General features: G+C 48.0%; 1 protein-coding gene across 1 annotated transcript in view; it reads left to right on the top strand.

Annotated features, from left to right (window-relative positions):
• LOC147880170 (uncharacterized) overlaps positions 1 to 26,553 on the top strand; it is a 368,868-nt gene that overhangs the window by 67,015 nt on the left and 275,300 nt on the right. Inside the window, exons 7-8 of the mRNA XM_087370364.1 lie at positions 25,665 to 25,793; positions 25,916 to 26,131. Of these exons, the coding sequence (XP_087226490.1) occupies positions 25,665 to 25,793; positions 25,916 to 26,131 (345 nt within the window). The remainder of the gene's footprint in view (positions 1 to 25,664; positions 25,794 to 25,915; positions 26,132 to 26,553) is intronic.

Here is a 26,553-nt window from a genome sequence, read left to right as displayed (position 1 = left end):
GGGCCTCTTCTACTCTTCCCTCTGAAGGGACGCTAACTACTACCCATAGACCAATCTCACGTCTGGGAATCTCGCGTCTCATGGAATCAGTGACTGTATGATAATAGTCACTAATTCCAGATAAGGCTGCAGCTACCTGAGAAGGGCAGTTAGCTCCACCCTGTATGTGAGAAATCCAAATCTGTAAAATATCCTCCGTGAGGCTCTCCTCTGCAAAAAAAGCATCCGGAATCCTGACACTGGCAAAACGTCCTCACCGATGAGGCTCAAGGATCTGCAACACCACTGGAAAATGATCTAAGGTGGAAACCTTAGTAGAAAGGCATACAGATCCTCCTCTGTCAAGTGCCCAATCGTCTACATAAAATCTGTCAATATGTGCATGAATGGGCATGTGTATTCTCCTGTTCGACCTAGAATACAGGAGTGACTGTGGCATAACATGAAAGGCATCATCCAACCAAGTGTCTCTGCCACTGTACTGAAAAAGAAAGGCATCCAAGGCTGCCCTCTCCAAAGAATGAATTCCACCCTGTCTACCTCCCTTTTTGTCTGATGGCAATTCAACCATGTTGAAATCGCCACTAATGATCCAAGAATCTGCAATGGGGGCCCAATAGAGTAACTCCTTCCAAAAGGAGATCCGCTCCCCTCTATTGTTGGGAGCATAAAGATTGAGAAGACCAATCTTATGCCCTCCAATCAAAATAATGATCCATTGAGCTCTAGAGGGAAAAATAATACCTTGATCAGCAACCAAGGGGAGAATAGAACAAGAGACTGAAATGCAAGTACCTCCCCTTGTGCCCATAGCAGGTGACGAGAAGGTATGTCGTGAAAGCAGTTTGCCCGATTTAGAGCAATCACTTGCATCCAACTTGTGTTCCTGGATAAAAAGGATATCAATAGCACCTCCAGTGACACTTGGATGAAGCTGATTTCGGATCAGCTGCCTACGGCGACGGTGTGGAACTCCGCCTAGGCCCTGTATGTTCCAGCTAACTATCCTCATCGATGGGAGGATGTTGGATGGAAAGGCTTACCTGACCTAGTAGAGGAGACCATCTTCCCCTGGGCCGAAACACTCCTACTGAGGGCAAGAAACTCAACAGGTGAGAGGATCCCCATACCTGCTGAAGGGGAGGCCCTATCAAAAGGAATCCCTATGACCGGGACCCCTAAGGTGGAGGGCAAAAACTCCTCATCATCCATGAAAGTCGCCAAATCTGCCAGTGCTGAAAAAGAGTTCTTGATAAGCAAGTATGGCCGAGGAGTGCGAAGAAGACCTACACTCGTGGAAGATGGAGGAGAAGGACCTGTCAGGCCTCTATCAACAGAACTGGAGGTGCGTGCTGAGGAGGCCTGTGGTTGGGCTGAAGAGGAATTTGGAGTCCTCATCTGTGCCTACACTTTCTCGGTCGTCCTGACTGCCGCAGGAACAATCTGCGGGGAAGAAGTGCCTGTAGCCCCCTCATGGTCAGCAACCACGGTGACTAGGGCTGGTGCATCTAAAGGCCCCTCCTGATGTGGAACTGTAGTGTCTGGGGCTGAAGCAACATCCACCTCTGGAGTTTGGATGGTGTCTATTTGAACAGGATCAAAGGTCTCCTCCTGAGGTAAGGGAATGGCTCTGATAGCTCTCCACTGATAGCTCTCCACTGTAGTAGTGGGTGTGCCACGGGCATTGGGCGCTCTGCTGCCCCTGGTGGTTCTGGGGTGCACGAAGCAGGGCGCCCTCTGCTGCTCCAAGGTGCTGGGGAGGTGCAGTCGGGGTAGTGCATGAAGGAGCCGCACCAGAAGACCTCTTGGGTCTTTTTCTCTTCCTTGGGCAGTCTCTAGCAAAGTGCCCAAGGGTCCTGCAAATCTTGCACTGGTCCTGTCTACCTGAAATCTCGACTCTGTGTCGAAAGAGAGAGTCGTCTGGATGCTGAAGTATGATGTGGTCATCTGAGATGTTAGGGTCAAAGACAATGACCCTAACATGAGGCACCCCAACTGCACTGACTACCTCTGCCGAGGAAGAAGGCATGCCAGGAAGGGTGGGGATCTTAGTGACCACTCCGAATGTGGCTCCGATAGTGGTAAGCAGTCGATAGTAGACCTGAGGAAGACCAGGAAATCTAATGAATAGGATGTGACCTGCCTGTCCTCCTCGACCAGATCGAAGCCCAAGGTGTAGGGTAAAAGAAAGATCCTCCTCGAACCTTGGTACTACATGACCTTGGTTTTCTCTCTTTTTGAGGAGTGTTTTTTTTCTCATGCACTACATGATGTATTTCTGCTTTGAGATTTCTCTCATGGGTTTTATTCATATTTAATACAAGTCTTTTTTTTGGGGGAAAAAAATCCAATGTATAAGATATGTGACGTTTGCATAATTATATTTTGGGAATCAGACATACCAATCCCTTTTTCCATGAAGAAGGCATAGTGCCAGAAAGCTAGGCATCATTGATCATTCACAGCAAAGCAAGGCTCAACTATCCCAAAATTCAGCCAAAGAACACAGCCGTGAGATCATCCCACCCTAGGGATATTAGGCATTTCAACCAAGTCAATGCTGCTTTCAGCTCCTTATCAGTAAATAGTAACTTTGATGCATGTGTCTCATCCAACGAGAGCATTGGTTGGACATTTCAAAGAAACACATCCCGGGCATCAACCACTACAGATGAAAGAGGAGGGACTGCAAACAAATCAGCGTGCTGAAGCACATCATCAAGCTGTTGCTTGTTCTAGAACACACACACACACAAACAAACGCCCATAGAGTGAAAAGGGAGAAAGAAAGAAAAAAAGAGTTATATTAAAGTCTTCAAAAAACTGAAGGGCCTATGAGATTGAAAAAACTAGATACAATGAATTGAACGGGTGGAGCCTCTAAGCAGGCATCTGCACCCAAGACAAATACAACATAAACTAAATATTAGTAGAAAAGCATATGAGCCTAAAGAGAGGATGGGAACTAAGGTGTGGCATCATTTAGGTGGTCCCTTGTATGCTATCTAAGGAACCAAGTCAACGTGGTGGCTGAAAATGCTCTTGTATATGGAGCTATGGCACGAACTTCTAATAGATCATTTGTGGGTGTCAGTATTTATTTGTGGTCCATTGTGGTCTACCCAAGACAAATACAACATAAACTAAATATTAGTACAAAAGCATATGAGCCTAAAGAGAGGATGGGAACTAAGGTGTGGCATCATTGAAGTGGTCCCTTGTATGCTATCTAAGGAACCAAGTCAACGTGGTGGCTGAAAATGCTTTGTGTATGGAGCTGTGGCACAAACTTCTAATAGATCATTGGTGGGTGTCAGTTAGTATTTGTGGTCCATTGTGGTCTCCTAGGCTTGTCCCTACGTGGGAAAATTGCCACTGTCACACCTATCAATTGTGCCTCCAATTTGGTGAACATGCAGGGAAGATCCCCAAGTCTAGTCACTCCGAAGCCGTATCCTGAGGCCCTTTGGTTTGTGATAAGTGCTTAGAAGAACTCAGCGATCACACTTGAAGTGGAATTTTCCTGGGCACCTTGATTTCATCTATGTGACCTAAGCAACTAGTCTTTGTGTCTACGGCTTCATGAATGAAACTTGCCAATCATCTTTGATCTGGGTGAGACAAGAAGTTGGATGGGGGGCTGAATCCATCCCTAAAGAGACAATCATAGCAACCTTGTATCTTATAGTACATCTGAAAGCAAAGTGCTCCTCTGACCCAATCTCCTAAAGATCACTTAGAGTGCAAATGCGATCCTCTCTAGGTATGCCCTCGACCTATCCACTCTAAATGCATAGTCGATGTTCTTAAATATGAAACTGTCCAATTAAAAACCTCAAAGAATTGGGGGACATGGATCTGTGTGTAGCTTGGTGGTTGGTGAAGCCCTCCTATGCTATCCATAAGTAGTGATCTCTGTAGAAGGAAGGTGAGCTTTTCACAAGAAGCTCTCTAGAAAGTCCTGAATGTGTTTTAGATCATGTGTCTCGCAAAAGGTATGGAGTGCATCGAAGTGTCACTAGAGGTCCTCAGTTGAAGAGGAGAGTAAGACCACATTGTTTGCATAGAGACTTGAGCCAAACAAAATATTTACTAACTCATTTTTGGTCTGGTGCACAAAATCCTACTTCTTTCGGTGGACTAGAAACTTGCATATAGTCTCTACTTCACTCGGAAGGTGATTTTTAGTATCAAACTTGAATTGATGGGGTAATAAAGCCTTATACTCATCATTGTACTAGCCATTGTAGGGTACTGAGCCAAGAAGGTGATAGGCAAATGGAATGGGTGGTGTGTGCGAAAGTGGGTAGTGTATAGGTTAGCCTCTTGAAGAAAGCCGGCAATCAGAGTGACTTGATCTTCCAAGATGGAAACATCCTTGAAATCTGTAAGGTGGAAAGATGTGCGGAGTACTCAGGGGAGAGGATGTGATCAAAGTGGATGCCATTGTATGTAGTATATGTAGACAGTGTCATAATGTGTATCATGTAGTGAGTGATGGATATACTAAAGTAGGTAGGTGTGGTCAGCTCTTGATGGTGGCAAGAAGATAGAGAATTCAGTGATAGCAGGGGTGAAGACAGGGGATTCCATGAGATTGTGAACTGTGTCCCCCGTGTGGAAAGCAAGTGAATCTACCCAAGGAAGGCCATCAATGTATCCTACCCATGTCCAAGAAAAAATGCCCATAAGATGGGACCAGTCTGTGGATACTTGGGATATCTCTACCTCATCTAGATCAATATCTACCAATTATCACAAAAATCAAGAATTGATACCTGAAGCTTATCCATTCTCGCGGCGGTGAAGTTACCGACAAGGATGACTTCCCTACGGCTCGAGAAATCCATGATGCCTAGATGTAGGGCTGCCTAAGGTGAAGTCTCAAGATTCTCACGTAGATCTCTAGCAGCATGTGGGGGAAGTAGCACACTACCATGAAAAGGTCCTGTGAGAGGTGCATCAGATCCAAATCCAAAGAGATCTAGAGTGTGTGTCATGCGGGGACGAGTAATTTTCGAGCGAAATCTTCCGAGCATCTGAGCGAAGGGGAAAAAAAGCTTCCAACTATGTAAAAATATGGCAAAAATAGATCAAAACAAAACATAGTTTCACTTAGAAATATGCAAAGTATTATAGCAATGCCTATTTTATACATAAATCTTTGGGAATGGTGAGTAACATAATGGAATGGCTTTTGAAGAAACCCACATGTATATTTGAAGAAACCCACATGTAGATTAGACTTCTTTATGAAAATTCCCTTATGATCCTTCCTACAACTTTTACTTAGGGGGTGACATTGAAAACCCTCTCTCAACCTAGATTCATGAAAGGGTTTCTCCAAAGAAACCTCATTGAAGCAAGCTATCACGGTAGTTTCGCCAGGGAAACCCCTTTGAAGTAGGTCTTCCAAGGTAGTTTTGCTGGCGAAACTACCATGGACAACACTTTTAAAAGTGGCATAACTTTCACATCCAATGTCCAAATATAGTCATTCAGCCACTCGGATTGATCAAAAAAACCCATTTGAGCACATATATGGGGTTATATTTTGAAAAATATTGCATATATAGTATAAATATTACATGTATTTTATGAGAGTGATATATAAGCCCAAGTTAATACTTCTTTATAGTAATTTAAACTTCTTTAGAAACATATCCATAAATATTTTGTTATTTATTCTATTAAAACACTAGAAAGCTCTTGTCATGTTGATATAAATGTGTTTAATAAGTAATTATATATGTATAATATTATTACATTGAGAGTGATCATGAGGGATATTTCTTAAAGGAATTATTTTTCAACACTTTTTTCAGGTAATAACAGGGGTACAAAGGATGTCTATGAATAAGAAAATTTGTGTTATGTAAAAATGAATGAGTGACTATTTTGTATATTTTTATGATAAAGGGATCTAGTTCTAGTGAAAATAAAAGTGTAAAAACCATGTTTCCTAAAGAACTACAATTTTTTAAATCTCTTGAAAAACCCGCTCAGATAAACCTGCTCATAGGTTTTTGTTCGTAAAATTGACACCATGCCTCTTGACAAAGATCATCCTAGTGAGAGATGATTTACATAGTACTGCCACTTCTCTTGATATCCATGTACTCCACCTAGAGTCTCACCTCTTTATGTTTTTTCCCCATGTGTACTGGAAAAGAGTGCTCTGGGATCTAATGGGTCTCTATGTAAAATCTATAACTTGTCCTATGTATGATTCTGAGAAATTTCGTGGATTTTTGACTATAAGGTATTGTTACAATTTCAAGCATGTAGGTTAGGGTCTCAATGCTCCAAGTCTCATAGACCCCATCCCCTATGTACGAGGACCATCCGATTCCTATCAAGGGCCTATCAAAAGCCACCCACCTCAAACCCCTTCCACTTTTCCTTCTTGCAGATGATGTCCCTCTGTTGTAGGAGGGTGCACCTCTTCTTTACATGTAAAGATGTGAGGTCCTCATCCAAATGGATTTAGGGGTGGTACCATAGAACCGTCTGCCTATGTAGTGCCACAAGGCTATCTTGAGTGTCTCCAAAATCGTATGACAAAAGGCTGCTCCCGAGTGGGGTCGTGTCCTATGTGCCATGCAGCCTCCCCATGCTCCAGGACTCGTAGGGTGGAAGCCACAAAATTGATTGTATCAAAGAAGCAGTGGTAGAGGTACAAGGGATCCTTCCAACTCTAATCTTGAGAGCCTTAGTGTCTCTCTACTGCTACTCGAGAATGGTGGCCGTTGTTGTAGGCTGTTGTTTCACAACCTCCACCCATCTAGAGGTCTCCTTGATGGCCGACTGCATGGTGGGTTATCTATGCCTCCACGGTCGGCCCACTGCTAGGGGCTATCACTCAGGCAGTAAGCTCTTTATAAAGCTGTAGTACCTCCTAGCCAAGGCTATGGATAAAACAATCTTGCTCCATCTCTCATGCATGTAGGTGGTGAACCTCCATGATGAGTTGCTCCCAAGCCTTGGGTGGAATTGGATGTGACTAATGTGACTGATATGGATAGTATATTAAGTGTGGATGAGTGAATGGGATAGAGGATTGGCAAATAGGTGGGTTTGACAAAAGCCTAAGAGTGGTGTAGGGACATTTGAGAAACGGCTAAGGTGAGCCCAATTGTAGAGGGAGAGGGTAGTTGGATAAGGGGTAAGGTGACAAGAAGGAGGAGCATTGTAAGGGGGCGTAATGGGTATGTTGGAGGTTGGATTAAAAGGGCCTATCATTGGATGACACTGATGCCGATGCCAATGCCGCTGCCGTTGCCGAAGCTAAAGCTGGTGCTGCTTATGATGGTGATGATGACGATGATGATGCCGCCACTGCCAAGGATTAAGACAATGATGATGATGGTGCCTGAAGGAGCATGGTGGAGAGAGAAAGAAAGAAAGAAAGTGTATTATTGTCCACTAAAGGCCAAAATGGGCCCATGGGACATCAAGAACTCTGCATACAAGATAGCACAAAATCAACGTGCCACAAAGAAGAGGCATCATCGAATATCATCTAAGTGCTACGCAATACAATGCAAGTGAGAGAGAGAGAGAGAGAGAGAGAGAGAGAAAGAAAGAAAGAAAGAAATTTTATTAAAGGTCCACGGAAGGCCATACATGGCCTATGGGACACAAAATCATCCGAAAGGAAAATACATCATCAACGATGCGCCAACTAGGTGGCCTCATCGTAATACCGCTAAGATGCCAAAAATGGCTACAAAAATCCTAGATACAAAATGAAATGAAATAGAGTACCAAAATTGCCTAGATACAAAATGTAAAATATGAAATATGAGGAACATCGTCTTCCCTAAGGGGTCTGTGATCCAAAGAAATGATGGAAGTCATGGCCATCGACCATGCCTCCTGCCATGAGTGTGAAGATCTGGGCAAGTGTCAAATGGGCTGCTGGCGGTGCCAAGTCTCCATGGAGCAATCTCCTTCGAAAATCTGCCATCATCCTCCGTCGTCTAGAAATAAAGCGACGGATACGGCCTTTGTGTAAGATCATCCTGCGGTGCTGCCGGATCATGTCAGAGAGAGAGAGAGAGGGTAGGCTAGGGAGAGAGGAAGTGATACTTAAAGAGAGACATAATGAAATGGAAATGAAATGACTATAGCAATGAACCAAAATGAAAGTACTCACGTGTAGACCAAAGAGCTTGTAGCTTGATACTTGATTGATTTGACACTAGACAAGTACAGCTCTTATATAAGAGCACACACACACTTATGAACACCTATGCATATGGGATGGCTGCCAATATGACACGTGGCATCCATAGGACTCACTAGACTATAAAACACCCCCTAGATACCTAGTACACTCATTTTTTACTCACTTTGGTTTCATATTCCAACACCCCCCCATGAAGGCAAGGTGGGAGACTACTGGAATGGAACCAAGAACAGAACATGACAATGACGATCATCAAAACTATGCATGCCGATCTAGAACTAGACATAGTTCCCACACAATCTCAGAGGCAAGTGAGCATGGCTCATAGGCTAGTGAGCATAACATAGAAAGCTCATCTAGCATGGCTCAAAGGCTCATCATGCATAGATGCATGACCAACTAAGAGGTCTAGGAGACCAATGCACTACCATCCTGGAATCTCAAGCCAGGCCTGATAAACAAATAGACCTATCAATGCCAATACATGGCTCCCATAGTACATCCCCCTCTTGACTCTTGTGACTAACTAGAAACATGGAGTCACACACCATAAAAGAAATACATCATTTTAGGACGACAACCTTTATTAACTCTTGAAACATTCATTTTAGAGGGACTACTCAAGGCAGAGAACCATTAACTCAAACATATAAAAAATATAAAAGATTTCATTCATTTTATGCATAGCAAGGGCAGAGAACCCATGAGCCCAAAGTAGCTACCGCACAAGAGTGTGCACACCCTGATGCAAAGAGGTATGTCGGTCAAGAACCAGGTGAGAATGCCCTCGAATGATGTGTCGATGAAGGCCATAGGAGCAGCTACCAAGGGAGATCACGTCATGACTCTCAATGTGCCAATCGAAGAGCCATCGAATGCATAGAACAAGCTCAAAAAAATGAACGAAAGTGCTCAAGGGAGCTGCCCAGTCGAAGATGCGAATCGTGGGCAGCTCAAATCAGATTCATGAGTACCAACAAATCGGGGGCACCCGCGAATCGGGAGCAAAGTGAGGGCAGCTTTGCTCAGTGGCTCATGTGTATTTGGAGAGAAAATGAGTAGTAGAGATGGCACGCCAATCAAAGTAGTCACCGAAGTGTACCGAGATCATAGAAATGATATTTGATTGTTCGGGACAGTCAAACACCGCAATATCACAATGTCAGAGATGATGAGGTGTGAAAAGAGTATTCCCCTCTGTCGGAAGCCTCAAGTCAATGTACCAGAGTTTCGGTACAGTCAAAATGACTTGTGGGTAAGCTCGGGAAGCTCAAATCACTGGTGGAGGTCACGGGAGTCCAAATCTAAGCAAAAAATGCCAAAAAGTAGCCTAAAACTGCTCGGAATCACCTTCTGTGACAAGTTGTACGGAGTCCTGGCACTGTCGTGCATCCGTTGTAGAGGGATGTACGAGCATCCATACAGCTGTACAGGCAAAAAAAAAAAAACTCAAAATGGTGCGGGACAGGGTCGTTTATGTTTGAGCATTGCCAAAATGTCAAAAAACCTCAAAATTGGACCTCAAAAGGTCAAAAAACAGCCGCTGGACTGCTCCAAAACAAGTCCACGGAAGGCCATACATGGCCTATGGGACACAAAATCATCCGAAAGGAAAATACATCATCAACGATGCGCCAACTAGGTGGCCTCATCGTAATACAGCTAAGATGCCAAAAATGGCTACAAAAATCCTAGATACAAAATGAAATGAAATAGAGTACCAAAAATGCCTAGATACAAAATGTAAAATATGAAATATGAGGAACATCGTCTTCCCTAAGGGGTCTGTGATCCAAAGAAATGATGGAAGTCATGGCCATCGACCATGCCTCCTGCCATGAGTGTGAAGATCTGGGCAAGTGTCAAGTGGGCTGCTGGCGGTGCCAAGTCTCCATGGAGCAATCTCCTCTGAAAATCTGCCATCATCCTCCGTCGTCTAGAAATAAAGCGACGGGTACGGCCTTTGTGTAAGATCATCCTGCGGTGCTGCCGGATCATGTCATATGTACATCCTCGGGGTGGAACCATCGGTGCTCTCTGGCAAGATGGGCTATCTCTGTGCTCATGGTCCTGCACCTCGTCCTGCTCCTCATGAATAACCAGGTCTCTGGCAGGGATGCGACGGTGCTCTCTGAGGAATCTCTCTCTGTATCTGGTGATCTCCCTGATGAACAACGCTAAGCAATACTGATCCTCATACTCCATAATCCGAGAGAGAGGTCCAAATCCGTGCCCAAATAAACAGTGAAATCTGCCACGGATCTCATAATATAAAGGGCATCTGCAAACAAAGTGCTCCTCAGTCTCCACCTCCCCCATAGTGCAACAAGGGCATATCCTAGTCTCTCGCCTGGGTCTATGTCCGGTAGTTGTACCACGCATCCTGCCGGCCTCAACGTCTAATCTGTGGGAAGATACCCTGAGCTGGCCCAAGGCAATCCTGAGTGAGTGCGACATATGAACGCCGATATATCCTGGGGATATGATGAAGCCATCCTCTGAAATCCTGAGAAAATGGTCACGATATGTGGCCATCTTCGTAGGAAGCTCCGTGGGATGAACCCAAGTGCGAAACGTGTGTAGCTGCAACAAATCTGCCCTGATAACCTGACTGAGCTCATGTCGAGTGAGAGGGAGGCGAGGGGCATCTATGTTGTATCGAAATGGTGGCAGCCTATCCATATCCAAGCCCAACGAGGTGAGCCATGTGGAGACTGTGTGGTACCAACAGAAAGTATGACCTCTCTCCGCTAACATCTGCGAGGATGTCAGTGCTAGCCACGGTAATCGTGCTCTGCCTGCTGCTGAGTCTCCGAGCGCCCTGATCCTATGCAAGTATGTAACTGACTGAAATGCTGCATCTAGCGCTAGGGGTGTAGCTCCGAACTCTGCGAGCATAATTTGATGCGGTACCGTGGGCTTCGCTCTGACCAATCTGGAGAACATGATGATCTGTAACCTCTCTACTCGTCTCCAATCTGCAACACTGAGATCTCCTGTCCAAAAGGGGCTAGCATACATGGCTGCAGATCTCACCAGCGTATTGAAAAGTAAGGACTTCGTGTCAGGATGCTGAAAATGTGACTGTGCACATTGCCTTTCGAGAAGAGCCAAGGCGGCATATCCTCTACTGATCCTATCTTGTGCTGCATGCGTCATGGTGAAGACTGGACCTCTAAATGTGGCACCCAAATATGTATACTCCCTGACTAGCTCCACCTTCTGCCCATCAAATGTGAAAGAGACCTCGCCTCTCCTATAAACCTGGTATGACGTGTTGAAGACCATGACTTTGGTCTTCCCAAGGTTTACAGACAACCCTCTGTCCTGACAAAAGCTGTGGAGTGCATGGAGATGTGCCTGTAAACCCTGCTGGGAGGAAGAAATAAGAACCACGTCATCTGCATAGAGGAGAATCGGTATCGTGGATCCTGCCAGTAAAGAACATGTACCACCCATCGTCTGTATGTACATCTCTAACTCATCGATGTAGAGACCAAAGAGTGTCGGAGACAAAGGACACCCCTGCTTTACCCCTATCGTACTGCGTACTTCCGCCGACAGCCCCGCCCGTGTCCTGACTCTACCTGTGACTCTCTCATACAAGGCCATGATCGCCCATTGAATCTCCCCACTGAATCCCAACTCACAAAGTCGCTGGAAGAGTCTGAAACGCGGCACAATGTCAAATGCCTTTTTGAAGTCCACGAAGCAATAATAGAGCCGCTACTTACGTGACTTCGCCTCCTCAATCAAAGCCCTGAGTGTGAAGATATGATCTAGTGTCGAGTGCTCTGCAGGAAATCCTGCCTGCCCTCTAGCTCTCATACCTGTCGCCTCGGCATGGTCATTTATATGTCCTTCTAGAATGGTCGCATAAATCTTGGCCATGACATGGCCAATCATAATGGTCCTGTAGTTTGACGCCTCCAAAGGATCCCCAGACTTGTGTATGGGTACTATAGTATTTTCTAGCCAACTAGGTGGAAGACCTGTACAAATGGACTCGTTAAAAAGACGGGAGAGGACTGTAGCTAAGGCATCAATCCCATGGATTACATACTCCGCTTGCAATCCATCATGGTCCTTAGCTCTCCCAGTCTTCAAACGATGAACTGCTGCTCGGACACTACTGGATGAGAATAAGGCAAAGGAGGTGGGTCTAGGAACATGGGATAAGTCGATCTGTGGCTGGTCTGGAATATCATATAAAGTGGAAGTATAGGCAAGCCAAACATACGGGTCTGTAAGAGGAGTTTGAGATTTCAAGCGAAGGAATTTCTTCCAGAATTCCTTGGAATCACAGCTGAAAAGTAAACTTCTCAGCTCCTCCTCATTCCGGGCTAGAAATTGGTGCTTTTTGCGTTGCACCAAACGCTTGTAACTCTTCTTGGTCTCAATGAGGAGGGGAGACTTCTCCTGTGTCTCAAGGTGAAGCTTCCTGCGGAGTTCTTTACACTCCTCATCATACCATCCATTACAAGGCACAAGACCGACTGGTGGAGGACCGGATGTGTGGCAAGTGACGGGGAAGGACTTGTGGGCTGCCGAGATGATTGAGGTATGTACAAGGTCCCACCGATCCTGTGTGGAGGGTAGGGCATCGAGAAGGTGCGGACGGAGAAGACCACTCAGGTGCTGGCTATAAATATCATCGAACTGGTGGTCAAAATGAACCTCATAGTATGGCTGACGCTCATGATGTCTAGAAGGGGGGGCATGAGGAATCTGGGTAAGAATATAGTGCAAACGTGCATGATCAGCTGAAGGCATAAGAGGGTCAACTGTGAGGTTATGTACAAAAGGGATTAAAGTCGGGGGACCCAAGACGTAATCAATGACGCTCATACCACCACCCGCGAAGGGAAAACATGTGGCTATGGATGAATGCGGCCACTGTCGAAGTCCATTATAAATGACCATGCCATGCGATGAGAGAAGCTCCATCCAATAGGCGATGTCCTTGATCTGTCACCTCTACCCCTCTATCTGAAGATAAGCGTGGAAAACTCTCATCTGGGGCAGCTAGAACTAAGACTGGATCCTCAGCAAAGTCCAAAATCTATGCCTGTCTGTCTGATGTCCTCGCGTTGAAGTTTCCTAAAACCTCTCTGCGGCGTGAGTACTCCAATACATCGGCTGACAAATCCTCAAAAGGTGACTGTCCTGGTCCATCTGAGGCATAACGAGACTGTCTCGGGGGAAAGTAGCATACTGCAATAAACAAGTCTCTCAGGGGGGGTCTCCTGATCCGTACCCAAAGATATCTGGTTTGATGGTCTCTCCTCACGACTGTGAGTATCGATCTGAGATGCTCTCTATAAAGAACTGCCACACCGCCAGATCCTCTGACTCCTCCTGATCGTCTAGTGTGCTGTCGAAAAAGACAGACTCCCAGGCATACCCTGTCACCTGCGGCAAGCCTCTCTCTGGGCTCTCATGGGTCTATGTAAAGAAGACGATGTCCTGATCAAAAAAGGCCTCTCGTAAGTTGCCAGGCTGAGCTATGAGGGAACCATTACAGTTCCAAACTGCGAAACTCAAGCTATCTGGCAGGCTACGTGTCCCATAGGCCTCGTGTCGTCAAATGTGGGCTCCAGCCGGTCTAGATCGCATAGCTCCTATCAAAAGTCTACCCTCTCTGATCACGGCCTACTTGCCCTCATGACGGGCAACATCCCTCTGTGCAATGAGACGTCTATGCTCCTCCCACTGAAGAGCTGTAAGGTCCTCATCCATGTGAATCTGTGGATGGTCCCTCAATGTGGATCTCCTTTGTAATACCGCGAGACGGGCCTCAGCATCTCTGAATCTGATTATAAGTGGCTGGTGCCGTGCTGGATCCCGGCCCACTCGATATGCAGCTACTATGCCATGATCCTGAACTCCGAGTGTCCCAGATATGAAATCTGTCGCCTGATCCATGGCTGATCTCGTGTCTAATCGCTCAACTCCGCGGATGCGGATGTTGAGGGCCTTCTGAGCTCGCCGCTGACTCTCGGCAATAGTCTCAGAGACTGTGGTCTGCTGGGCCTATGGGGCTCTACGCACAACGTCCACCCACTCTGAGGTCTTCTGTACTTCTGTCTGCAGTGTGGCCAGCCTCTCCTCAACTGCTGCACTAGCTGGAGGAGGTACATGCAGCTGCTGGAGGCGATCATCGCATGCCACAACATGCTCCTGAATGCGTGCCTCCAACTGCACTATGCGCTCAGCATGTGTCCGTAACTGGATGTCCCGATCAATATCTCTGGTATGAAGCTGGCGAATATGGGAGTCCTGATCAGATCTATGACTCTCAACTGTCGATAGCTGAGCAGTTAGTGTGTGTATCTATGCTGTGAGAGACTGAATCGCAGCGCCCTGAAGTCTGTAAGTCTCCATGCACTGCATAACTAAATCTCTCAAGCGCAGATTATCTGCCAGGACTGCTTCCGCTATGGAGGGTGAAGGGGAGAGGGGGTACAAGGATGAGGGGGTAAGAGGGTAAGAAGGCGAGTAAAGGAGGGGTGCAGAAAATGGAGGTCCTGAAGAGAGAGATCCGGTAGGAGGAAGTAGGGAGTCAAGGACCGAAGGAGAGCCTACACTAGGGGAGGAAGGGGCTGAAAGGGAGGGTAGGTGGGAAGAGGTGGGAAGAAGCTGGGTATGGACTAGGGGAGGGGAAGAAGAGGAGGCAGCGTAGGCTAGCGGATAGAGCGGCATAGGTGAGCGGAGAGAGAGAGAGAAAGAAAGAAAGAAAGTGTATTATTGTCCACTAAAGGCCAAAATGGGCCCATGGGACATCAAGAACTCTGCGTACAAGATAGCACAAAATCAACGTGCCACAAAGAAGAGGCATCGTCGAATATCATCTAAGTGCTACGCAATACAATGCAAGTGAAAGTACATAATGTCAAATCCGAGCCTAAATACAAAGTAAGCTAGATGCAAGGAAACCGCCCCTGGGTGCAAAATGGGGGGATGAGTACAATATGTCAATGCAAAGATACAAGTCCATGTATCACGGAGTCTGAGAACCAAAATAATACTGGAAATCCTGTCCATCGACTCTGCCTCCTGCTATGAGAGTACAAATCTGAGCAAAAGTGAGGTGAGCGGCTGGTAGGGTGAGATCTCCATGAGTAAGTCTCCTCCGAAAAGCTGCCATCATCCTGGATCGTCTGGAGATGAAGCGGCGAGTACGTCCCCTATGTAACAAGATCCTGCGGCGTCTACAAACCATCTCATATGTACATCCACAGGGTGGAGGCATGTGTCCTGTGTGAGCTCTGACCTCCTCGTGCTCCTCCTGATACCTGTCATCTGGTATAGCGTGTGTCTGAGCTCTATCGGGCTGGGCTCTATCACGCTCCGGTCTGTGCTGATGGTCTCTGAGGTAGTGTCGTCGAAGCATAGTGGCCTCCCTGACATAAAGAGCTAGGCAATGCTGATCCTCATAATCCATCACTCGTGAGAGAGGTCCAAAGCCATCCGTGAAGAGACAGTGGAATCTCCCTCTGATCTCATAATATAGCGGGCATCTGCAAATGAAGTGCTCCTCTGACTCCACCTCTCCCATGGTGCAACAAGGGCAGATCCTGGTCTCTCGGCCTGGACGCCGTCCATCCTCCATGCATCGCATCCTACCAGCCTCTATCTCGAGCTGATGCGAAGAGACTCTAAGCTGGCCAAGGGCAATCCTCAGTGAGTGGGACATGTGGATACCTGTGTAGCCTGGTGGAATGACAAATCCATCCTCTGAGATCCGAAGGAAGTGGTCACGATATGTGGCCATCTTCGTCGGAAGCTGCGTGGGAAAATCCAAGTGCGGTACGTATGAAGCTGCAGCAAGTCTGCTCTCGTGACCTGACTAAGCTCGTGGCGAGTCAACTCGAGATGAGGGGCATCTATGCTGTATCGGAAGGGAGGCAGTCTATCCATGTCTAGTCCAAGAGATGTGAGCCACCTAGTGAGTCTGAAGTACCAGCAGTATCGGGCCCCAGATCGTGCCAACTCCATAGAAGATGCAAGTGCTAACCATGGCAACCGAGCTCTGCCTGCTGCTGAGGCTCCAAACTCCCTAACCCTGTGCAAATACATGACCGACTGAAACGCTGCATCCAATGCAAGGGGAGTAGCTCCAAACTCTGCTAGCATGATCTCGTGCGGAACTGTAGCCTTGGCCCTAATGAGCCGAGAGAACATGATGATCTGTAACCTCTCTACTCGTCTCCAATCTGCAGCGCCAAGGTCTCCTGCCCAGAAAGGAGCTGCATACATCGCAGCTGGTCTCACCAATGTGTCAAATAGCAGGGATTTCGTATCGGGATGCTGAAAGTGGGACTGAAAACACTGACGCTCAAGATGAGCCAACGAAGCATACCCTTTACTAATCCTATCTCGTGTTGCATATGTCATGGTAAAGATCGGTCCCCTGAAAACTGCCCCCAAATAAGTGTACTCTCTAACAAGCTCAATGGGCTGTCCGTCATAAGTGAAGCAAAACTCATCCGTGCTGTAGATACGATCAGAGGTGTTGAAAACCATAACCTTGGTCTTGCCAAGGTTTACGGTCAATCCCCTATCCTGGCAAAACCTGTGGAGTGCCTCAATATGTGCCTGGAGGCCCTGAGCAGTAGAGGAAATGAGAACCACATCGTCCGCATACAGGAGGATAGGAATGGAGGATCCTGAGAGAGTAGAGCCCACACCGCCTGTCATCTGTACGAACATCTCTAGCTCATCAATATATAGTCCAAAGAGAGTAGGAGAGAGCGGGCAACCCTGCTTTACCCCAATCGTGCTGCATACCTCCTCTGAGAGCCCCTCACGTGTCCAAACCCGACCAGTGACCCTCTCATACAAAGCCATGATAGCCCACTGTGTTTCTCCACTTGTGTTTCTCCACTGAAGCCCATCTCGCGAATCCTCTGAAACAATCTGAATCGCGGAACTGTATCAAATGCCTTCTTGAAGTCCACGAAGCAACAATAAAGCCGTTGCCTTCGTGACTTCGCCTCCTCTACTAGTGCCCTGAGTGTGAGAATGTGGTCAAGCATCGAATGATCCCTGCGAAATCCAGCCTGTCCTCTGGCTCTGAGTCCTGTCATCTCGGCATGGTCATTTATACGGCTTTCCAAAACTGATGCATAGATCTTGGCCATAACGTGGCCAATCATGATGGTCCTGTAATTCGACGGCTCCATAGGGTCCCCCGACTTGTGGATAGGTACTATGGTATTGCCTAACCAGGACTGTGGTAGGCCTGTACAAACAGACTCATTGAAGAGACGGGAGAGAACAAAAGCTAAGGTATCAATCCCATGGATTACATACTCCGCTTGCAATCCATCATGATCCTTAGCTCTCCCGTTCTTCAATCGGTGGACTGCTGCACGGACACTCTCCGGTGTGAAGAGACTAGATGAAGCTGGCCTAGGGGAGTGGGATAAATCGATATCTGGCTGATCTGAAACATCGTATAGAGCTGAAGTATATGCAGACCAGACACGTGGATCTGTGAGGGGGCTCTGAGACTTCGAGCGGAGGAATTTTCTCCAGAATTCCTTGGAGTCACAGCTGAAAAGCAAGCTTCTCAGCTCCTCATTCCGGGCTAGAAATTGGCGTTTCTTGTGCCTAACCAACCACTTATAGTCTCTCTTGGTTTCGGCAAGGAGGGGAGACTTCTCCTTGGTCTCAAGGTTAAGTTTCCTACGGAGTTCCTTACACTCCTCGTCATACCAACCGTTGCAAGGAACAAGACCAACCGGTGGGGGACTAGACGAATGACATGTGGCAGGGAACGACATGTGAGCGGCAGAAACGAGTGAAGTATGTACAAGTTCCCACCGGTCCCGCGTGGATGGTAGAGCATCTAATAGATGAGGACGGAGTAGGCGGCTGAGGTTCTGGCTATATACATCATCGAACTGGTGGTCGAAATGAACCTCGTAGTAGGGTTGGCGGTCGTGATAACGAGGGGGAGGTGGGTCATGGGAGACATGAGTCAAAGTAAAGTGGATGAGTGCATGGTCGGCAGAGGGCATGAAGGGGATAACAGTAAGGCTATGGATGGAAGGGACTAGAGTCGGGGGACCTATGATGTAGTCGATCACGCTAGTACCACGCCCAGAAGCAGAAGAGAATGTAGGCATGGAAGACTGTGGCCACCTGGACAAGCCGTTATAAATGACCATACTGTGCGAGGTGAGGAGCTCCAGTAGCTGACGTCCCTGATCTGTGGGATGTACTGTGCAGTCTGATGAAGTCCGACAGAGGCTATCATCATGAAATGCTGGGAGTATGACCGGATCCTCCATGAAGTCATAAGTGAAGGCCTGTCTGTCTGAGGTCCTCGCGTTGAAGTCTCCTAAAAGGATGACTTCTCCGCGACGTGAAAAATCTGCAATGTCCGCTGAGAGATCCTCAAATATGGACTGGCCTGGTCCAGTGGAAGAATAGATCGACTGCGCCGGGGGGAAGTAGCAAACTGCAATAAAAAGATCTCGCTGAGGGGCCCTGCGGCAGATGCGTACCCACAAGAATCGGGCATGTGAATCTGCTCTCTCCACTGTGATGATCCGATCGAGATGCTCTCTGTACAAAATGGCCACTCCTCCAGATCCTCTCACTCCAAATGTCCGGGCGTGCTGCCTGAAGGCAGATCTGCATGTATACCCTGTCACTCGTGGCAAAGGTCTCTCTAGACTCTCGTGTGTCTCCGTGAAAAAGATGATCTCTCTCCCAAAGAATGCCCCCCGTAGATTGCCTGGTTGTGCTGTAAAAGAACCATTGCAGTTCCATACAGCGATGCGTAGACTATCTGACGGGTGGTGTGTCCCATGGGCCCTGTCCCGTCAAGCGGACGGGGCAGGAGGTGGAGGTGGAGGTGGGGCTGTATCTGCTGGTCTGCCATCTCTAAGCACTGTGGGAGCACGCCTCAAGGTGCCTATGATGAGTCTGCCATCCCTAATCACTGCCCACTTGCCCTGAGCTCGGGCTGCATCTCTCTGAGGCATGAGCGCCTTGCGCTCCTCAACTTGTATCTGAGTCAGATCCTCGTCCATGGAAATCTGTGGGTGGTCTCTGAGTGTCCCTCTCCTCCTGAGGGCAGCTAGACGTGCCTGGGCATCTCTGAATCTGATAATGAGGGGCTGCTCTTTAGTAGGATCCCTCCCGACTCTATATGCTCCTACTATGCCATGATCCTGTACTCCCAATGTCTGAGAGACAAAGGTCACAGCCTGTGTCATCGTGGACTCTGTCGCCGAGGGCAAGATACCACGAATGCGAATGTTGAGGGCCTTTGTGGCCCTCTGCTGTGACTCGACCAATGTAGCTGATACAGTAGATCTCTGAGGCTGTGATGGCTGACGGTGGACGACATCCACCCACTCTGTGGCTCTCTGGACCTCTGTCTGAAGGGAGGTCAAACGCTCCTCAACCGCTGCTACTGCTGTAGTGGGAGATGTATCCATGTGCTGAACGCGAGTCTCGATCTGCTGCACTCGCTCTGTGTGTCCATGAATCTCTCCAGCAAGAGTCCTATGGGTCGCCTGTAAGACCTGAAGATCTGTCCTAATAGATAAGACCTCCCGATCCTGCTGTGTCACTCGATCAGCAAGAGATGCAACCTGAGCTGTAAGTAGAGAAATGGTCTCGTCCTTCATGTGAAGCATCTAAAGTGCAGCTCGGAGATGGGTCTCAAAGTGCTGAAGCTCTGGCAGGATGTGGCGGCAAGGACAAACAGTGCAAGGCATGGAAGGAGAAAGAGAGGGAGACAGGGGGGAAACCGGTAAGGTGGGTAGCGGGGATGAAGGAGAAGGCTGGAAAGGGGGAGAGAAAACGGGTACCGGGGAAGGAGAGGAGGGGATGGGTAAAGTCTGTAGAGAGGATGAGGAGGAGGTAACCTCTGGCAAAGTAGGTAAAATAGGCAACAAAGGGGAAGAGGTGACAGAGGGCTGTGAGAGGGAGAGAAAAAAGGGTGGAGAAGGGGTAGGAGAAGAAGGAACCTGAGAGGGGAGGGGTGAAAAAAACTGCGGGTACAAAGTAGCTATGGGCGAAAGATGAGATAATGGAGCTGAAACCGGTGAACCTGCGACTGGGAGTGCGGGCACTGCGCTGGGCGGAAGATGGGACAGTGGAGCTGAAACCAGTGTACCTGCGACTGGGAGTGCGGCAAGTGCGGGCAGTGCACTGTCCTTTGTAGAAGATGCGAGTCCTCTTCTACTATAGTGCAGCATCTCGGTCGTGGCGGCCATTGATGTTGCTGCTGTTGCTGCTTCTGTAACATGCTTGATGGTGTTGGCCATTTTTAATTACGGGAAGCCGGCAACATTGAAAAGCGGGAAGAAAAGTTGGGGTTGGGGCTGCCCCAAAAAAAAACAAAAAAAAACCCCCCCAAAAAAAAAAAAAAAAAAAAGGTGGGGTTGGGGCTGCCACCAAGAAGGAAAAAAAAAAAAAAAAGGGGGGGGTCGGGGCTGCAAGTGCGAGGGGGTGAGCGGGGGGGGGGGCGGGGGGTGAGCGGAGGGGTGAGCAGGGGGATTGAGCGGAGGGGTGAGCGAGGGGGGGGGGCTGAGCGAGGGGCTGTGAGGGCTGTGGGGGCTGAGCAGGGGGGGTGAGCGGGGGGGGGGGGGCGGGGGGTGAGCGGAGGGGTGAGTGGGGGGACTGAGCGGAGGGGTTAGCGAGGGGTGAGCGGGGGGGCTGAGCGTAGGGGTGAGCGGGGGGGGTGAGCGAGGGGTGAGCGGGGGGGCTGAGCGAGGGGTGAGCGGGGGGACTGAGCGGAGGGGTGAGCGGGGGGACTGAGCGGAGGGGTGAGCTGAGGGCAAAGGAGCAGCAAGGAGGGGTGAGCGGGGGGACTGAGCGGAGGGGTGAGCGAGGGGTGAGCGGGGGGGCTGAGCGGAGGGGTGAGCGGGAGAGAAAGAGAGAGAGAAAGAAAGAAAGAAAGAAAGTGTATTATTGTCCACTAGAGGCCAAAATGGGCCCATGGGACATCAAGAACTCTGCATACAAGATAGCACAAAATCAACGTGCCCCAAAGAAGAGGCATCGTCGAATATCATCTAAGTGCTACGCAATATAATGCAAGTGAAAGTACATAATGTCAAATCTGAGCCTAAATACAGAGTAAACTAGATGCAAGGAAACCGCCCCCGGGTGCAAAATGGGGGGGATGAGCACAATATGCCAATGCAAAGATACAAGTCCAGGTGTCACGGAGTCTGAGAACCAAAATAATACTGGAAATCGTGTCCATCGACTCTGCCTCCTGCTATGAGAGTACAAATCTGGGCAAAGGTGAGGTGAGCGGCTGGTGGGGCGAGATCTCCATGAGTAAGTCTCCTCCGAAATGCTGCCATCATCCTGGATCGTCTGGAGATGAAGCGGCGAGTACGTCCCCTATGCAACAAGATCCTGCGGCGTCTACAAACCATCTCATATGTACATCCACATGGTGGAGGCATGTGTCCTGTGTGGGCTCTGCCGTCCTCGTGCTCCTCCTGGTCTCTGTCCTCTGGTATGGCGTGTGCCTGAGCTCTATGAGGCTGGGCTCTATCACGCTCCGGTCTGTGCTCTCTGAGGTAGTCTCGCCGAAGCATAGTGGCCTCCCTGACATAAAGGGCTAGGCAATGCTGATCCTCGTAGTCCATCACTCGTGAGAGAGGTCCAAAGCCATCCGTGAAGAGACAGTGGAATCTACCTCTGATCTCATAATATAGCGGGCATCTACAAATGAAGTGCTCCTCTGACTCCACCTCTCCCATGGTGCAACAAGGGCAGATCCTGGTCTCTCGGCCTGGTCGCCGTCCATCCTCCATGCGTCGCATCCTACCAGCCTCTATCTCGAGCTGATGCGAAGAGACTCTAAGCTGGCCGAGGGCAATCCTCAGTGAGTGGGACATGTGGGTACCTGTATAGCCTGGTGGGATGACAAATCCATCCTCTGAGATCCGAAGGAAGTGGTCACGATATGTGGCCATCTTCACCGGAAGCTGCGTGGGATAAATCCAAGTGCGATACGTATGAAGCTGCAGCAAGTCTGCTCTCGTGACCTGGCTAAGCTCGTGGCGAGTCAACTCGAGATGAGGGGCATCTATGCTGTATCGGAACGGAGGCAGTCTATCCATGTCTAGTCCAAGGGATGTGAGCCACCTAGTGAGTCTGAAGTACCAGCAGTATCGGGTCCCTGATCGTGCCAACTCCATAGAAGATGCAAGTGCTAACCATGGCAACCGAGCTCTGCCTGCTGCTGAGTCTCCAAACTCCCTGACCCTGTGCAGATACATGACCGACTGAAACGCTGCATCCAATGCAAGGGGAGTAGCTCCAAACTCTGCTAGCATGATCTCGTGCGGAACTGTAGCCTTGGCCCTAATGAGCCGAGAGAACATGATGATCTGTAACCTCTCTACTCGTCTCCAATCTGCAGCGCCGAGGTCTCGTGCCCAGAAAGGAGCTGCATACATCGCAGCTGGTCTCACCACTGTATCAAAAAGCAAGGATTTCGTATCGGGATGCTGAAAGTGGGACTGAAAACACTGACGCTCAAGATGAGCCAACGAAGCATACCCTTTACTAATCCTATCTCGTGCTGCATATGTCATGGTGAAGACCGGTCCCCTGAAAACTGCCCCCAAATAAGTGTACTCTCTAACAAGCTCAATGGGCTGTCCGTCATAAGTGAAGCAAAACTCATCCGTGCTGTAAATACGATCAGAGGTGTTGAAAACCATAACCTTGGTCTTGCCAAGGTTTACGGTCAACCCCCTGTCCTGGCAAAACCTGTGGAGTGCCTCAATATGTGCCTGGAGGCCCTGAGCAGTAGAGGAAATGAGAACCACATCGTCCGCATACAGGAGGATAGGAATGGAGGATCCTGAGAGAGTAGAGCCCACACCGCCTGTCATCTGTACAAACATCTCTAGCTCATCAATATATAATCCAAAGAGAGTAGGAGAGAGCGGGCAGCCCTGCTTCACCCCAATCGTGCTGCATACCTCCTCTGAGAGCCCCTCACGTGTCCGAGCCCGACCAGTGACCCTCTCATACAAAGCCATGATGGCCCAATGTATCTCTCCACTAAAGCCCATCTGGCGAATCCTCTGAAACAATCTGAATCGCGGAACTGTGTCAAATGCCTTCCTGAAGTCCACGAAGCAACAATAAAGCCGTTGCCTTCGTGACTTCGCCTCCTCCACCAGTGCCCTAAGTGTGAGGATGTGGTCAAGTGTCGAATGATCCCTACGAAATCCAGCCTGCCCTCTGGCTCTGAGTCCTGTCGTCTCGGCATGGTCATTTATACGGCTTTCCAAAACTGATGCAAAGATCTTGGCCATAACGTGGCCGATCATGATGGTCCTGTAATTCGACGGCTCCATAGGGTCCCCCGACTTGTGGATAGGTACTATGGTATTGCCTAACCAGGACTGTGGTAGGCCTGTACAAACAGACTCATTGAAGAGACGGGAAAGAACAAAATCTAAGGCATCAATCCCATGGATTACATACTCCGCTTGCAATCCATCATGATCCTTAGCTCTCCCGTTCTTCAATCGGTGGACTGCTGCATGGACACTCTCTGGTGTGAAAAGAATAGATGAAGCTGGCCTAGGGGAATGGGATAAATCGATGGCTAGCTGATCTGGAACATCGTATAGAGCTGAAGTATATGCAGACCAGACACGTGGATCTGTAAGGGGGCTCCGAGACTTCGAGCGGAGGAATTTTCTCCAGAATTCCTTGGAGTCACAGCTGAAAAGCAAGCTTCTCAGCTCCTCCTCATTCTGGGAGGAGAGAGAGAGAGAGAGAGAGAGAGAGAGAGAGATTATTAAAGTCTTCGGAAGACCGATGGGTCTATGAGAGAGAGAGAGAGAGGGTAGGCTAGGGAGAGAGGAAGTGAAACTCAAAGAGAGACATAATGAAATGGAAATGAAATGACTATAGCAATGAACCAAAATGAAAGTGCTCACGTGTAGACCAAAGAGCTTGTAACTTGATACTTGATTGATTTGACACTAGACAAGTACAACTCTTATATAAGAAACCACACACACATATGAACACCTATGCATATGGGATAGCTCCCAATATGACATGTGGCATCCATAGGACTCACTAGACTATAAAACACCCCCTAGACACCTAGTACACTCATTTTTTACTCACTTTGGCTTCATATTTCAATAGTGCTGACATCGAATGAGGCTAGGCTGATGTTGAGGCTATTGTGGCTGCAAGCTTTTCCGCTGCTGTACTATCAATCTATAAACCCCTGTGATTGCGGCCGTTGTCAATGTCATCAATCTCATCTTTTGGTGGTTGTTTGAGCTGCTAGTTTTTTGGTTTCTCTCCTCCTTTCCTCCTTCCTCTACTTTTTCCACATGGCTTTACTATTGTTTTGCAATTTCTTTATTTTCCTTGAGTTACAACGGGGAAAAGGGCTCATTGCTCTTCCTACCCATCAATTTTGTAGGAACTAAAGCGTAGGGGTAATCCTTGGGTTGATAGGGCTGATAGTTGCTCCCTGATTTCCTTTGAGCCCCATCCGCAAGTTGAGGTAGCACTTTCAGCCTCAGCCTTGGAGTTTTTACTAGCTTTCTTGCATGATCTTGATTTTGCCCTTTAATGTGTTTGTTTTCTCATGCCTTGCATGATGTAGTTCTTGCATGAGTGCTTTGCTCTTAATGTTTCTTTCATACTCAATTGAATTCCTTTCTTTGCCCAAAAAAAAAGGAAGGGAGGAAGAAAGGAAGGGCGCGGAGGAGGGGTGGGGGGGGGGGGGGGGTCCCTTTTTTCCATGGAGCCCTCTACAAGGTTGAGGTGGTACTTTCAACCTCAACCTTTGATTTTTTCCTAGGTCTTTTGCATGAGCAGGTTATTTGCCCTCTTAGGGTGCTTGTCTTCTCATGCTTTGCATGACGTATTTCTTCCTTGATCTCTGTGCTTGGAGTTTCTTTCATACTTAATAGTAGTACTTTCTTTGAAAAAAAAGAAAAAAGAAAAGGGTGGGGAGGGGGTTCTTTGGGAGTGGAATGGTCAGCGGGGAGGTTGTAGAATGGATGGTCGGAATGCAGCGGGAATAGGAGGGGTTGAGAAAGGCCATGGGAAGACAGAATGTTCAGGGCCAGCCATGCGAAATGGATGATATGGCAGAGAGATTAGGGAGGGGGAAAGAAGTGGGATAGGAGCTGCTAGGGGGACGGGGAGGAGAGCTGCAAGGTGGCAGGGCAGGGAGGGGAGAGGGGAAGAGCTGTGGGGAATGGTGGGCTTTAGGGATTCAAGTGAGCGAGAGGAGCAGATTGGGGAAGGGGAGCTACTACTAGGGGAGGGAGGGGAGGGGGAACATACGGGGGAGGGAGCTGCAAGGGGAAATGGTGGGCTGAGGAGGGGGAGCTGCAAGGGGGAATGGCAGGCTGAAGGAGGGTGAGTAGGGCGCACAGAGAGAGAGAGAGAGAGAGAGAGAGAGAGAGTTCTGAAATAGAATCAAACCAAGCAGGTAAGAGTGGCGATTTTACAAGGCATCAATGCATTAGTGCATTGTGACTTGCCGATTAGCATAATAACCAATATCTTGGTTCCAAGCATTCAACCTTTGGCCTTTGATCGGACAGAACGAGTTCGACGAGTAAGAAATTGATTCATTTGAGCAGTTTCCTCTCTGCATCTTTCCACAGAGGGTCTATATACTTATTATCTACAAGTTCTAACCACATCAGCTTCTCTGACCAATGTATTGTCCGGTGGCAGTTATTTTTTCAATCTGTTGCTCGATGGCTTGGCTTTGAGTATGATATCTCAGTTATGGAAGGGGGTCATTCTTATATTCAACAAGGAGACCATGTAAATTTTATTCTTAGAATTCCACAACTCCTACCATTGCTTCTGCTTGGCATCTCTGATGAGTCTGTGGAGCTTGGCTTAGCAAGCTTGTCCTTTGTCGAGGTCATCGGCAAATATTATGAGGTATACTTTTGCCACACTGATCCCAACATGCTATAGTTTTCATAATGTTTGCAAAATAATTTTCTTACAATAGTTTTGCTCTTTTTTTTTGGTATGGGAGAACTATTTTGTGAGTATCTGTATTTTCAAAAATTCAAAATCAATGCATATCGCATTTTTCTTTCAAAGGAGTCCACAGAAACAGCATTTAAAAAATTCTCATCATATGTATCTCATTGTCACAAATATCCATGTTTTCAAAGCGTGAAAATAATGAATATATTATGTGTATCTCAGTGTTTTTTCAAAGGGGTCCATAGAATATAGAATGACAAAGAAGAGGATCACTGTTCTGTTTCATATTCTGCAATGGCATCAGAGAGAGGTTTTAGAGACTTGTGACAAGTATGTCAATTTCCATATTTACATAGAACCACTTTCTG

This window comes from Dipteris shenzhenensis, chromosome 32, assembly GCF_047967505.1.
Source record: "Dipteris shenzhenensis isolate YYH24624 ecotype China chromosome 32, Dip_SZ_1.0, whole genome shotgun sequence".
NCBI classification, from domain to species: domain Eukaryota; kingdom Viridiplantae; phylum Streptophyta; class Polypodiopsida; order Gleicheniales; family Dipteridaceae; genus Dipteris; species Dipteris shenzhenensis.
Note: the sequence above shows the minus strand (reverse complement) of the source record. Positions and strands in the feature narration are given on the sequence as shown.